Raw genomic sequence first — 15,826 nt, 5'->3', positions numbered from 1 at the left:
ACCCATGCATACCCCACAAGACATGCCACAAGCGGTCTCTTCACAGTCCCCAAGTCCAGAACAGACTATGGGAGGCACACAGTACTACATAGAGCCATGACTACATGGAACTCTATTCCACATCAAGTAACTGACGCAAGCAGGAACATTTGATTTAAAAAAACTGATTAAAAAACAACTTATGGAACAGCGGGGACTGTGAAGCAACACAAACATTAGCACAGACACATGCATACACACACACACACGATAACATACTCACTATACATACACACTGTACATACACATGGATTTAGTACTATAGATATGTGGCAGTGGTGGAGTAGAGGCCTGAGGGCACACGGTGTGTTGTGAAACCTTGTAATGTTTTAAAATGGTATGACCTGCCTTCATTTTGCTGGTGGGGATCCATAATAAACACAAAAATACAAATATAGAGTTGAAGTGTCTATAATTTTGAGTTTGCATCCCAATATTCCACTTTATATACTTCACAGAGGACTGAAATATAATCGTTTGACATAGAAACACCAGATTTTCTGTGTTTACATTTTTTAAATGTTTATTAATTATGAATTTATTAAACTTTTTAATAACATTTCACCCATGAGGCCACTAGATAATTCGACAGCAGGAAGGGCTGACTATAACTTGACTATAATACTTTCACAGTACCTCCTTCTAAGGGAGGTGGAGGAATGCAGCAGCAGTACTATAGGCTATTGTACATCAGGACAATACATTCATCTTCAAGAGACTCAGAGAAGAAACACCAAAGAGCTAATTGATCATTAATTATACCTGGTGAGTACTTTTTGTCAACATCTAGAAACCTATTGAAGATATAAAATCTATACCTATTTCTAAGAGGTAACACAACAATTATTTATGCTTGTGACATTTTAAGCATTAAAAAATGAAAAAAAATGACATAATTACTTGAAGTGATGAATAGAGTTAAAAAAGATAGCCGTTGGATTACCGTACTCAATTTGTGCCCCAATTTAAATACACTTTTTGTTCATATATATAATATGAATTATAGACTACTTACAGGACTCTCCAACTCTGTTCCTGGAGAGCTACCCTCCTTTAGGTTTTCAATACAACCCTAGTTGTAACTAACCTAATTCAGTTTATCCACTGGCTAATTATTAGAATCAGGTGCCCTGGATTAGGATTGGAGTGAAAACCAACAGTAGCTCTCCTACAGTAGCTCTCCTACAGTAGCTCTCCTACAGTAGCTCTCCAGGAACAGGGTTGGAGAGCCCTGGCTATGACTTTCTAGATTTCTTTGACGGTGTAGTGAACACCTATAAGCACCTGAAGGTGTCAGAGCAGCCCCATAATCTGTATAATCAGCCTGTATAACAAACTAAATATGCTTCTCTGCTAAAATCTGGGTAAAATCTGTAAATTAATGTGAGTCTTATTCAATACATTTAGTAATCTACCAACCTTGCCAGAAGACATGCCAGCTAAGATAGTTAGACAAGCTACTCTAACCTGATTGATAGGCAGAAATGGCTTCTTGGTAGCTAGTTATGAGGTTGGGAACCTATCCGGACTAGCTAAACCAACTTCATAAAATTGCTAGGTGGCTAGTAGTATTACAGAGAAACAAACAAACAAAATTAACAAAAAAATTGCTTGCATTTTTTATAAAACAGGACAAATCTGAGGGAACGGGAAAGAGGGCGCTGCCTATGGGCATGACGCTTGTGTTTGTTTTGTTTGTTTTGATGAATATTCAGTACAACGATAATATTTCAAAGGAACAATTTAAAGGGGGAATTTGTGATTGTTTTTGCATTTAAATTCATGATATATATATAACCATTGATTTGTAAAGAGTATAATTTATCATTCATATAAGCTGTTGTACACCAATAGAAATCTAAAATATAAGATTGTTTCACTCCATTGTTTGTAAACAATGTAATTGTCAACAAACACAGTATTGAACAAGTAAATTCCCACAAGTGTGTAACAGGACTAATATAAGCACCTCCCCCAAAATGATTATTATAATTAGTAGGTTCCATTTCTCCAGCCCCATCCCTCAGCTGTTTAACCAAACAGTGGCAGGGTGGCTCCTTTCTTATTGTTTGCAGATTGTTTGCAGATTTATTTGCAACTGCAGATTGCCACTATGACTATTCAGGTTGATTTTGAATGAAAGCACACCACCTTGACTAATAACAATATTATTTCTGTCTTTCTACAGACAAGGATATGGAGCCAACAACAGATTATAACTATTCTGCCTACTACGATGATACAGAACGGTTAGATACATCAGAGGGCCAGCCATGCAACAATGCCAATGTGAAGGAGTTTGGACGGGTGTTTCTGCCTACATTTTACAGCCTGGTCTTCATCGTGGGCGTCATTGGTAACGGCGTGGTGGTCTATGTCCTGGTGAAGTTTAGGAGGACCAGAAGCATGACAGACCTCTGTCTCCTCAATCTGGCACTGTCTGACCTTTTCTTCGTCATCTCCCTGCCTTTCTGGTCCCACTATGCCACCGCAGCCGAGTGGCTCCTGGGGGACTTTATGTGCCGACTGGTAACCGGACTGTACATGCTGGGGTTTTATGGCAGTATCTTCTTCATGGTGATCTTGACAGTGGATCGCTATGTGGTCATAGTCCACTCTCACAAAATGGCCAGGCTCAGATCTGTCAGAGTAGGGGTCACTCTGTCTCTGCTCATGTGGGCTCTCAGTCTCTGTGCCTCTCTGCCTACAATCATCTTCACCAAAGTAAATAATGAGTCTGGGCTTACAACATGTAAACCAGAGTATCCAGAGGGTAGCATGTGGCGCCAGGTTTCTTATTTAGAGATGAATGTCTTGGGTCTACTTCTCCCTCTCTCCGTCATGGTGATCTGCTATTGCAGAATCGTTCCGATGTTAGTCAATATCAAAACCACCAAAAAGCACAAAGCCATCAAACTGATAATCATCATAGTAGTGGTCTTTTTCTGCTTTTGGACCCCATACAATGTGGTCATTCTCCTGCGTTATCTGGAGGAACAAAGCTATTTTGGGGACTGTACAACTCACAAGAACATAGACCTGGCAATGCAGTGGACAGAGGTGATAGCGTTCACACACTGTTGTTTGAATCCGATCATCTATGCCTTTGTAGGGCAGAAATTCATGAGTCTTGTCCTGAAGTTACTAAGAAAATGGATGCCAATGTGCTTCACCAGGCCTAATATTAGTGAGTTGTCTGAACGAAAAAGCTCAGTCTATTCCAGGTCTTCTGAAATAACATCTACAAGATTGATGTAGATTGGCTTGTATACAAGCACAATTCAAATATACAAACTTTGAGAAGGGAAAAGACAGTAAAAGATGAAAGGAAAAACTACAAACAAATGTAAGTAGGATTTCTTTGAAAGTGTGGCCACCCTAGCTGTGAATCTATGCTTACAGAAGATACAGTAGTTATCAGTTGCTCTTTTGTATCTTTACATGCTCCAATTCCTTTGTTGATAGATACCTTTAAAGAGTGTTAGTTGAGTCCTCATGTGGTATTGTGTGAAGTGTGAAAAAAGTTGTAAAAAATTGACAGTATGTATGTACAGTGCATTCAGAAAGTATTCAGACCCCTTTCCTTTCCTTATTTACATAAGTAGTCAGACCTTTTGCTCGAAATTGAGCTCAGGTGCATCCTGTTTCCGTTGATCATCCTTGAGATGTTTCTACATCTTGGTTGGAGTCCCCCTGTGGTAAATTCAATTGATACGACATGATTTGTAAAGGCACACACCTGTCTATATAAGGTCCCACAGTTGACAGTGCATGTCAGAGCAAAAACCAAGCCATGAGGTCGGACAGGATTGTGCCAAGGTACAGATCTGGGGAAGGGTACCAAAACAGTTCTGCAACATTGAAGGTTCCCCAAGAAAATAGTGGCTCCATCATTCTTAAATAGAAGAACTTTGGAACCACCAAGACTCTTCCTAGAGCTGACCACCCGGCCAAACTGAGCAATCGAGGGAGAAGGGCCTTGGTCTTTGGTGACCAAGAATCCGATTGTCACTCTGACAGAGCTCCAGAGTTCCTATGTGGAGATGGAAGAACCTTCCAGAAGGACAACCATCTCTACAGCACTCTGCCAATCAGGCCTTTATGGTAGAGTGGCCAGACAGAAGCCACTCCTCAGTAAAAGGCACATGACAGACTCTCAGACCATGAGAAACAACATTCTCTGGTCTGATGAATCCAAGATTTAATTATTTGACCTGAATGCCAAGCGTCACGTCTGGAGGAAACCTGGCATCATTCCTACGGTGAAACATGGTAGTGGCGGCATCATGCTGTGGGGATGTTTTTCAGTGGCAGAGACTGGGAGACTGGTCAGGATCAAGGGAAAGATGAACGGAGTACAGAGAGATCCTTGATGAGAACCTGCTCCAGAGCGCTCAGGACCTCAGACTGGGGCAAAGGTTCACCTTCCAACAGGACAACAACCCCAAGTACACAGCCAAGAAAATGCAGGCGTGGCTTCAGGACAAGTCTCTGAATGTCCATCAGTGGCCCAGCCAGAACCCGGACTTGAACCAGATTGAACATCTCTGGATAGACCTGAAAATAGCTATGCTATTCATTTTTTTCAATAACATGTTTCTTTTTTATTTCAAACCACACTTTTGACAGTTTGTTAATGGTATACGGTATTCTGTATGTAACGGGCATTTAGAAAATATCAATAAAGTCTTGTTTGGTGACATTTCCCCCCTGTACCTTTTACTTGATGTTGACTTATTCAGCTTGGTCTACATGCACAGAGAGACATCACTTCACACCAAAACAACACAGGAACATAGCCTTGACATAGCTTACATGAAATAAGTAAGTGAGACTCAGAAGTGTCAAGGAAGTAAACGGCCAGCTACTTCTCGTAGTCCTTGTGTGGGTTATGTCTGTAGTAGTAGAAGGAGGTTGAGGTTTAGAGAGGTAGGCTGGTAACCAAACGTTTGCCGGTTTGAATCTCAGGGCTGATGGGGAAATCTGGTGGGAGTGTGCCAGAAAGTTCTACATAAATAGCTTTGTAGAACTTTCTAGGAAACACATATAGTCAAATCTCATCCAATATGGAAGCAAACTATTGTAAGATAAGCACAAGAGGCTGGAAAAAGCCCAGAGCAGTGCCATTGAATCGTGTAAAAGATTAAGTGACTTGCTCAAGGGCACAACGGCAACAGGCGGCACATGAGGTTCTGATGTCAGCAACTTTGTGGTTGCTGGCACACTCCCACCAGATTTCCCCATCAGCCCTGAGATTCAAACCGGCAACCGTTCGGTTACCAGCCTACCTCTCTAAACCTCAACCTCCTTCTACTACTACAGACATAACCCACACAAGGACTACTTCCATGTATGAATGTTACAGAATGCACCTTTTAAAATGTTATGTACTCTATTCATTTTTCATTTCTATCTTTCCATCTGAAAAGCAGTTCAAAGCAGCATCTATATGCGTGACAGATATCTGTATGTTTGGTGATGTTTCCCTCACCCACACTCATTCCCAGACATTTAGTTACAGGGCCATTACAGGAAACCCACATTCACACCTCAGCCTGCTCAATGCAGCAATGCAAAGAAAATAGTTATCTAGAGCACACCTTACTAGAAAAAAGTTGCAATCATTGGTACAAAAGAATAGAGTAGACAAAACCTAAGAGTAGTTTCCCGGCCAGACTGTTTCAACCAGCACACACGTTATCACCAGAGGGAGGGTTACAGCATTCAATCTGTACATCAGAAAAGAAGAGATTGGGGTAAATAACATACATTTTCACTTCATCATAACCTGCTTATAGACATACAGCCAACAAATATGCACGCAGGCACAGACCGTCTGAAGGGGTGTTAGCCTCACAGGAACTACAAAATGGGGTCTGTCAATAGGGGGTGTCAGTATTTAGCAGGTGGTGGTGGTTGGTGATGTATGAGATCATATGGGTTGTGGTTTGATTCTGGTTAGGATTAAAGAGCATGTAGAAATAGTCTTTAGATCCATTTACAGTTCTGTGCTTGAATCATTTTTTGGGGATCTGTCAATACATACATTCTCAGGGAAAAAGTATGGTTTTGAAAATGTTATGTTTAATTTTTAAATATATATATTTTTTAAAGAACACATTGTATTAGTACATTAATATGGCCCTACGGGGTAATAACTTTTCAAATTAACAATGAGTGTGTCAAGGCTTTGTAGCTGTTGTTCTTTGAACCAAAAAAATGTCAGTCTTCAGCTTACATAACCTTGACAACGACAGTAATAAATGCCTTGTTGTACAACATAAGATTTCCGAAGATGTATTACAAGGGGCTGTTTCTTTGTAATCTCCATCAAGTATGTAGAGTAGGTTAATTCCCACAGGTTGTTTAGAATGACACATTTCTCTTCATATCAGTCATCATAATGTTTTAAAGTTTATCATTACACTCTGTGTCACGGGTGTCATTGGGAGTGGACCAAAGTGCAGCGTGGTGAGCGTACATTTTATTTTATATTAAAATGTCGCCAACAAAACAACCGTGAAGCTTACAGGGCTAAGTTTCACAAACAAAGTTAACTACCCACACTGAAAGGAAGGAAAAAGGGCTACCTAAGTATGATTCCCAATCAGAGACAACGATAGACAGCTGATTGATTGATTGAGAACCATACCCGGCCAAAACATAGAAATCAAGAAACATAGAAAACAAAACATAGAATGCCCACCCAAATCACACCCTGACGAAACCAAAATCGAGACATAAAAAGGCTCTCTCAGGTCAGGGTGTGACACTGTGATTCATTTGAAAGCATTGTAATTTATTTTAAATAATCATTAGTTAAAACACAGTTACCATGGAAACTGATAGATTACATGTTGCTAAAGTATTAAGTAATACAAGTACGATGCCATAATGGTGTAAGTAGGGGGATGAGTGACAAATTAATATTTGAAGTAACATATGATTTTATAATCTCGGCAGTGTGCAGGTAACCATTCAGATAATAATGGGATAAAATCAGTCATTTTGGTCAGGGGGGATAAGGTATTGTGTAAAATATTGAATTTGAAGAATGTTTCTGCACTGTATGTTTGTTTGTTTGTTAGCTAGCTAGCCAGACAGTTTTAGAGGAATGATTCCATACATTTTTCAAATTCCATTCAAACAATGCAGTCAATCCACAGCCATACACTGGCTGATATCAGTTAATGATAGGACTTAGACAAGTTGTAAATGTGACAAGTTGTACATGCATCAAGTACGGATATGGTATCATATAATAGCACTCCTAGCTTTCCAAGAAAACAAAAACTGTTTCAAGTTTTATTGTCACGTGCACAAGTACAGTGAAATGCCTTTCTTGCAAGCTATTTCCCAACAACGCAGTAATCGATACCAGTAGTACTATAACATGAAGTAAAGTAGAACAAAAACACACTAGAAATAGAAATAAGAAGAACACGAGAAAGTAAGTAAGCTATATACAGGGTCAGAGCCAATACCATATACAGTATACAATGTGCAGGTGGTAGTGGTACATACATGTATGTATCGGGGTAAGGTGACTAGGCATCAGGATATATGATAAACAGAGTAGTGTATATGATGATTTTATGTGAGTGTGTGTGCATGTGTGTAGAGTGGGTATGAATGTGTGTGCGTGTTATATGTGTGTGTGAGCAAAGGTTGTGTGTGCTTGTGTTGGAGGGTCAGTGTGAGTGTGTGTGAGTGAGTGTGTAGAGTCAGTGCAAAAATGTAAATAAAATAAAAGAGTCAATGCAAATAGTCTGTGTAGCCATTTTGTTAGCTATTTAGCAGTCTTATTGCTTGGGGGATAGAAGCTGTTCCGGAGCCTGTTGGTGTCAGACTTGTTGCTCCGGTACCACTTGGTGTGCCGAAGGAGAGAGAAGAGTCTATGGCTTGGGTGGCTGGAGTCTAACAATTTTCTGGGCCTTCCTTTCACATTGCCTCATATTGAGGTCCTGGATGGCAGGGAGCTCGGCCCCAGTGATGTACATATGTTCATATTTTAGGTTGACAATATATATATTACATATTTCTAATATCACATGCCTAGAACATGCGTTTCTGATATCACATTTCCACATATGTAAAATCAGGATTATGCCTCTACTGCCATTCATTCCAATTAGACTGATGTCTCCTTGACCAATATGGCTGCCATTTTAACCCCATTCTGGAACTTTGAGGGTTTATAACATAGAGATCCTATTAAATTACTACTAGGGCTAATACAATGGGATGCACACAATACAGCATTAATTGTTAACTAGCAATTCACGCCATCCTTTTTTCCTCAGTAAGATGAATACAACCGAGGCCACTAGCACAGATGATTACAGTGGCGATGACTACAATGGCAGCCCCTGTAGCACTGGCACCAGTCTAACCCAAGGGTCCAACTACCAGCCCATTCTCTTCTACCTGGTGTTCACCCTGGGTCTGACAGGCAACAGTCTGGTGCTCTGGGTCCTCCTCAAGTACATGAAACTGAAGACAATGACAGACATCTGTCTGCTGAACCTAGCCCTATCTGACCTGCTCCTCGCCCTCTCTCTGCCTCTCTGGGCCTACCACGCCCAGGGTCATGAGTTTGAAGGGAACAGTCCGTGTAAGATCATGGCTGGTGTCTACCAGGTGGGCTTCTACAGCAGCATCCTGTTTGTGACCCTGATGAGTGTGGATCGCTACCTGGCCATCGTTCACGCCGTGGCCGCCATGAGGGCCAGGACGCTGCGCTACGGAGCGCTGGCGAGCATCATCGTCTGGGTAGCCTCCATTGGCGCTGCTCTCCCTGAAGCTATCTTCGCAGCAGAAGTGTGGGAGGATGACGAGGACAGTGGTTCAAGTTGCCAGCGGATTTACCCAGAGAACACAGAGAAGACATGGAAGTTGTTACGTAACTTTGGTGAAAACGGAGTGGGGCTCGTCCTATGTCTGCCCATAGTGGTCTTTTGTTACATCAGTATTCTCACTGTACTACAGAGGTTAAGGAACTCCAAAAAAGACAGGGCCATGAAACTGATATTCGCCATCGTGGGTGTGTTTGTAGTCTCCTGGGTCCCTTACAACATTGTGGTTTTCCTCCAGACCCTTCAGATGTTTGACATTGGGAATAGCTGTGAGGCTTCAACACAGCTTGATAAAGCTATGGAGGTGACAGAGACCATAGCTCTGGCTCACTGCTGTGTCAACCCAGTCATCTACGCTTTTGTAGGAGAGAAATTCAGAAAGTGTTTGGGCACTGTGCTCTCTAGATATCCGCTGTGTAAGAAGCTCAGCAAACATGCAATGGTGAGCAGCAGAGGATCAGAAAACGAGACTTCTAACACAGCTGTGTGATTGTACTGCTGACAGACAATACTTCCACTGCTGAAAACCTGTTTGACACATTTTCATTGAGCAGAAGACCAATTTCTGTTCGTATGGAATAATGAAGTATTCTTCTGAACACAGACTTGCATTTAAATTAAGTGTAACTGTATAATATTGAACTTTAAATGTATTTTGATGAGCTCTGACTATTTGTTTAAGGGTGATGGGCTGTTTATGTTTTGATTACCCATGCATGTATTTCATGTACAGTACAGGCCTGCACAAAAGTTTGCTACAGCATAATATCAACATGTTTTGCATAGAGATTATCTCAACTTTTATTCTTATTGTATGCACACATTTTTGTTATAACATTAAAACACAACCATGAGCAGGGTTGTGGCCAGAGGACTGCTATTGGATGGCCAGTGGCTATCTGGCTACTCATTGGCTACATTTTCTGGCCAAATATTATTTGGGTAGAATTTTGACCGTCCTGTGATTGAGGACGTGTTTTGGTATTAACTTGAACTTGGACTTCGAGGCAAGAATTTTACCTTTTGGATTATTTTGAACTTTTGTTGGCTGAGTAGGTATTTTTGTTCCTTTCTGGAGGGTTTTCTCAATAAATCAACCTGTGAATTTTGTTGTGCTCAAACATATTTGTTCAGCATTGTGTTGTCATTTTATGCTGCTGCTGTACACCCCTATACTCCAGTTTGCTCCACAATATATTTTATTCAGTTGAAGAAGCTAAATTCAAAGATGAGACAGACAACAATCCTGCTACATCAGTAGGTTCAAATCTTCTTTACAGTAGGTTTACTTAGATCCAGAAAACTCACATATCAATCTAGTCATCATAGAATTTATTTCAATTGTTCAAAGACAGGAATTATATCAGCAGTCACCATATTTAGACAATTGAATGCTAGCAATGATGCTAGAACTAATGCATCTCTCAGTCATGACGCAAAATGCGTTCAGTCTTCAGCTAACCACTTCGCAGTAAAGTTAGTTGCTTGAGCAGCTCTATGAGTTTGCATCATCTACAGGATATCCTGCTTGGTGGTGAACATGTCTGCAGCACAGATCAAGCCTTTGGGAGAAGCGACACTCCTCTGTTCAAATGAGATAATACATTCATGATCTTAAAAAAGGTCTACAGTGTTCCATAAACTAAACCTGCAGCATGGATTCCTCCAGCTTCATGTAGTGGTCCAAGCATCCATGATGCACAGGGATGTGCAGGTACAAATGCATTCCGTTTGGATTTAAATCTGTTCTCAGCATAGCAGTAAAGTTTGGCCACATTTACCCCCACCAAAGACATCTGTTGGAGAAAAGAAACTGCAGACGTAGGTTCCCTTAATAACCCACCTTGTTACGAGTCCCTGCAGGCCCCAGAACTACTGTCACACCAGAGTGTATAACCCTCAGACAGACAACTCAACCCAGATTGACAGTGAGTATATTATTCTTACTGTATGTGAGGGTTGGCTTCAGGATGCTTTGCAAAAGTTACTCTGCTGTGCATAGTGATGTACAGTATCTTGAATCTTCAACATAGTGTCTCTGCAGACTTCAGCCTAATAACATTCAAGTTATTTAAAAATATAGATTTTTTTACTTAACTTTATAAGCAACTTTCATAAAATGAATTGCAATCCTGTAATTAACAATGAATAATCAAAACAATTTCAGTGGATATCCTGTTCACACCACGGCAGGGTGGGACTTTATATTTTTTATTTTACAAATTTGAATATTTATAGTATCATCAATTAATACATTTCTCATAACTTATACTAATTATATCATTGCTGTAAATAATGTAATGTCATATGTTATATTGTACAAAATGGGCCTGTAATTGAGAAGCTCAAATCATTGGTAATGAATTTCAGGGGGAACACCACAACCATTCCCTTCAGCTCTGTGAGTGTTGAGAATGGGAATTCATCCAGTTACTCATATGAGAACTCATCCAGTTATGCATATGAGAACTCATCCAGTTATGCATATGAGAACTCATCCAGTTATGCATATGAGAACTCATCCAGTTATGCATATGGGTAAGTTAAGGTCTAAAATGTCTTGACTTTTAGAAACACTCATTTTGAGGAAAGAGTGCAATTGGTGTTACAATATTTCTGCCCCAAACGTCCAATCATGTTTTAAAAAAAATGAAATGTTTCTCATAGAAATAAAGTACTATGTGCATTTACTCCATTGTACTGGACATATTGCTGTTGGTGGACCACATTTTGATAATAAGCACAACTTTCCGATTGTGTCTTTCAGAATGTTCATTCTTATCATTGCTGCTTGGTTCATTCTACTCGTCTGATCTTTTACAGCACACATTTTGCAGACGCAGTTGAAGTACCACATATGACTACAATAACAATGACGATGGCATTTGCAAGTACAAGGCACACGGAGCCAGCTTCCTGCCAGTGCTGTACTCTCTCTTCTTCACCCTGGGGTTTCTGGGGAACGTTCTGGTCCTGTGGGTCATGCTGCTGGGGGTGAGACTACGTAGCATGACCGACGTGTGTCACCTGAACCTGGACTTGGCTGACCTGCTCCTGGTCTGCTCCTTGCCTTTCTTGGCCCACCACGCTAGACACCAGTGGGTGTTTGGTGACATCATGTGCAAAGTGGTCCTCAGCACCTACCACGTTGGCTTCTACAGTGGCATCTTCTTCATCACCCTGATGAGTGTGGACAGGTCCATGCTGTTTACGCCATGAGAGCCAGAACACGTAAGTATGGGGCCATCGCTGTCGTCGTGACCTGGCTGGCTCGATTCCGGGCCTCGTTTCCTGAGGTTCTGTTTCTTAAAGTGGAGAAAAACAATGAGAAAGAAAATTGTCACCCTGTCTATGATGGACACTCTTGGGGATTTTTTGCCCTTTTCAAAATGAACACACTTGTTCTGCTAATCCCCCTCGTCATCATAGGGTTCTGCTACACAGATTGATGGCCTGCTTTTTGGAGGATGGAGTACTGAGCAGCCTTCTGACTCATTCTCATTGTGGTTGTGGTGTTTTTCTGCTGCTGGACTCCGTACAACATGACGTCATTTTTCAAGGCCTTGGAGTTAAGTGAGGTCTACTCAAGCTGTGAGAGTAGCAAAGCCATCAGACTCACTCTACAGATCAGAGGCCATGGCCTACTCCCATAGCTGCCTGAATCCCATCCTCTATGTTTTTGTGGGGCAAAAGTTTAGAAGGCTGATAAGACTGATATAAGTCATAAGACTGATAAACAAGGCTCCCTGCAGGATGTGTCAGTTCATGAAGTACTACCTGCCCCGGGACTTCAGAGCCTCGAGGACAGGATCTATTTACTCACAGACCACCAGCGTGGATGAGAGGTATACTGCCGTGTGAACAGCAACTTAACTGTAAAGACAAATACATCTGACATCACATGTACTGTTCAATCCAAAACATATGTAAATACCAAATCCAGTGTCAAATACAATCATCTGAAAATAATAGGCTCTGATCCAGGTGCATGGCGAAGTCAGGAACTTGTCACTCAACTCAGAGTTTCCCATCAGGGCGTTGATTTTTACAGAAATCAACCCAATCATTATACATTTCACAAACCATTTCATTTCCCTTTGTATAGCATTTTGTCTAGTACCGTATGTCTATTTGAAGTTTTTGGCACATTTTGCAAAGTTCTCTTTTAAAATGTATCTGCTAGCACACATATGTAAATACAGTAATACTTTTTTAATTCTATGTAAATAAATGCATCACAGTAACTTCATCCCCTCCTGCACGAGGCAAATTATTACAATTAAAGTACTTCCAAGATAATGTAATCAAGATATACTCAGTGACCTGGATGTTTTCTCTATGTTCCTATGTGTCAGTGCTAGAGAATATGTGAATGATGGTGCCACCACAGACCAATATCGCTTACTTCTGTTAGCAACTTATCTCACCACAAAGAGTGACACTGCTGGTGCCTTACAATGTGTTCACAAAATGTAATCCTATTGTGATTCACTGCAGTATTGTAACATGTTTTATATTGATCATTATAATGGGGATGCAGAAGACATTCAGATTATAACACATTTGTCTGCTTTTCCGGCTATGATATTTAATACTTAAAACAGCACTCTGCACAGAAGCACACACCAACCTTAAACCAACCTTTTTTCAATTGAAGTGAGCCAGTTAATAACTACAGTAAAACAATACAGGGCTGGCTGTAGCATGTTGGGTGGCCTAAGCGAGACTTAGTTGGAGGTCCCCAAACCTCACAAAACATGTAAGTGGCCCCCAAAACATGGAGCCATTTTTTTTGTTTTAAAGTTAATTTAATGCAATTCTACACATTCTGCCATGGTGTGTGAAGAAAATGTTGCAACTTCTGCTATTTTGCCATTGGGCAGAAAGAAAACGTTGCAATTTTATAACACATTTCTTGAAATTCTACTCACTTTGCCATGTGGAAGAGAGAAGAAAAGTGCATTTTAAAGCAAATGTCCTGCAATTCTACACATTTTGTAATGACTTATGCCATGCTAATATGATACAGTATCTGAGTGAGAATGACCAAGAAAAAAATATGGGGGCCCCCTGGAGGTCAGAGCCCTTGGGCAAGTGCCCTGCATGCCCGGTCGGTATTCGGCCATGATTACTACAATAGTCGCTCCTGTCATTTCTCAATAGGTAATTCATCACAAGCCCACACTCCACAAAATTGTTTTCCAATCTAGCGGTTCATGAGATCTTCTAGCTCTTGGGTATTCATGTCTTTGCTCAACGATTCTTGATTAATAACAATCCACTAAGACTTGTCTTCGGGCATTCACTTCCAAGAGTGAATCAGAGCATGCATAAACAATCATGCTGACTGTACAGGCTTAAGGTGTACGAAAACAGATTTCCTGACTGAGGTTACCTTAGGACACCACAGACAGATTTCCTGAGGTGTCATCATCAGGTGATAAGCATAGAATGTGTAACCCTCTGCAAAATCATTTCTGACAATAGGTAAAGAGAGAGATCTTTTAGATGCCTCCCGGTAGCCAGGAATAGATTCTACAGGTATGTTATTAAATTGCAGTTGGAAAGCAGGGACCTGACGTCCGTCCCGACAGAGAGCTACATACCCTGCATTGAAGTGTTTTTTTTATGCTGGGGATTTTTGAAATTGTCAACGGGTGTCACGGGACTGTAGTGACACCTCTTGCGCTGAGATGCAGTGCCTTTAGACCGCTGCGTCCATGTGTATGTGGTAAATACATTGGCTAGCTGTGACATTAGAAGACGAAGGAGGAAGAAAAATCTCAACTTTTTTTGATTCCTACGGCTTTCCCCCCCGGATTTTCACATTTCCCCAAATCTATTAAACAGTTTCTGACCAAAAATAGATCAAAGATCTACTACAGCATCAAACAAGTACAAGATAACCTTTCCACTACATGTGGTCAACACTATGTATTCTACCTATGCCAAAGAGCCCGTGGAGTTTCTTTTGAAGATGTTATGTCTCTTTATAATGATGATTTAAGAAGTAATGATAGCTTTGTAGATTGTTTTGTTAGAAAATACAAAAAGTGTTCAAGTATGTGTCCTTTAAGACCCTGTCATCAAGGCATATGCTCACGTCAAATGTTTCAAGAATGTCACAAATGTTAAATTGTATCATTTTTCAAATAAAATGTATTGATTTTAATCCTAGTCATTCAAAAGTCTAACCACCCTGAGAGATCATGATTAGGAAAAGGTCCGGAGACGTTCAGGGGTGTAAATGAGTCATCAGCCCTTTCAAAGGGGGGAGGGGTTGTTAGAACATCTTTGGTGGTGCTGTAGCTCGTTGAAGGTTTTTGTTTTAAAGTTTGAATCTGTTGACGAAGCTTATCGTTTGGTACCCCCGAGAGGGGAATGTTGAGGATTGCCAGGGCCTTAAGAAACTGAAGCCACCCGGGAGGTCTTCTGTCATCAGCAACCTTGTGGGCTGCTGTGGTACTTTTAACCAAGTCCATCCTATGAGAACCCTTGACAACAGCACCCTGAAAGATAAACTCTCCTTTGTCATTCCAAGTAGCAGCCCCCTTTGAGTCTTTTATCTTGTTCATAATGCATCTAACGTTTTTCCTGTTACATACCGGAACATGTGTCAACGTCATGCATAACGCTATCTTCAACAGGCATTTGATATTCAACCAGTAAGATTGCCGGTCCAGGCATTACAGGGGCTTGGCTCTCTAGGCATCTTTTAAAGGGTCCAGTAGGGAAAGCGATAAATGATTGGTCTCTCTCTCTCACCTTGTTTTACCAAGGCCAAATACCTTTGCAAGAGGTGTATTTCTGGACCTTATTATAGGGGTTCAAAATATCCTTCATGGCCATATCCAAATCATTTCACTGTTTGTCTGATATTTTCAGGACCCTGTAATTGCTGTTTAAGTCTATCCAACTCTTGTTAAGGCACC

General features: G+C 40.8%; 2 protein-coding genes and 1 pseudogene across 3 annotated transcripts; all 3 read left to right on the top strand.

Moving 5' to 3' along the window:
- Positions 1 to 668: 668 nt before the first annotated feature.
- LOC110512719 (C-C chemokine receptor type 5) lies at positions 669 to 4,745 on the top strand. The gene is made up of 2 exons (XM_021592921.3): positions 669 to 804; positions 2,228 to 4,745. Exon 2 carries the CDS (start codon positions 2,236 to 2,238, stop codon positions 3,295 to 3,297), a length of 1,062 nt encoding a protein of 353 aa, XP_021448596.3. The 5' UTR covers positions 669 to 804; positions 2,228 to 2,235; the 3' UTR covers positions 3,298 to 4,745.
- Positions 4,746 to 5,607: 862 nt separating this feature from the next.
- LOC110512703 (C-C chemokine receptor type 4) lies at positions 5,608 to 10,017 on the top strand. The gene is made up of 2 exons (XM_021592920.3): positions 5,608 to 5,795; positions 8,343 to 10,017. The coding sequence occupies exon 2, from the start codon at positions 8,347 to 8,349 to the stop codon at positions 9,382 to 9,384; it is 1,038 nt and encodes a 345-aa protein (XP_021448595.1). The 5' UTR covers positions 5,608 to 5,795; positions 8,343 to 8,346; the 3' UTR covers positions 9,385 to 10,017.
- Positions 10,018 to 11,253: 1,236 nt separating this feature from the next.
- On the top strand, positions 11,254 to 12,890 carry LOC149984501 (C-C chemokine receptor type 5-like; annotated as a pseudogene). The gene is made up of 2 exons (XR_016494931.1): positions 11,254 to 11,432; positions 11,718 to 12,890. The product of XR_016494931.1 is annotated as a C-C chemokine receptor type 5-like (transcript).
- Positions 12,891 to 15,826: the final 2,936 nt, after the last annotated feature.

This window comes from Oncorhynchus mykiss, chromosome 3 (genome assembly GCF_057628025.1).
Source record: "Oncorhynchus mykiss isolate SJ-2025 chromosome 3, ASM5762802v1, whole genome shotgun sequence".
Classification (NCBI taxonomy): Eukaryota; Metazoa; Chordata; class Actinopteri; order Salmoniformes; family Salmonidae; genus Oncorhynchus; species Oncorhynchus mykiss.
This window is presented reverse-complemented; position numbering and strand designations above follow the sequence as displayed.

What these genes read in the sequence shown, in the direction of transcription:
- LOC110512719 (XM_021592921.3), top strand. Translation starts at nt 2,236, where the DNA reads ATGGAGCCAACAACAGATTATAACTATTCTGCCTACTACGATGATACA.
- LOC110512703 (XM_021592920.3), top strand. Translation starts at nt 8,347, where the DNA reads ATGAATACAACCGAGGCCACTAGCACAGATGATTACAGTGGCGATGAC.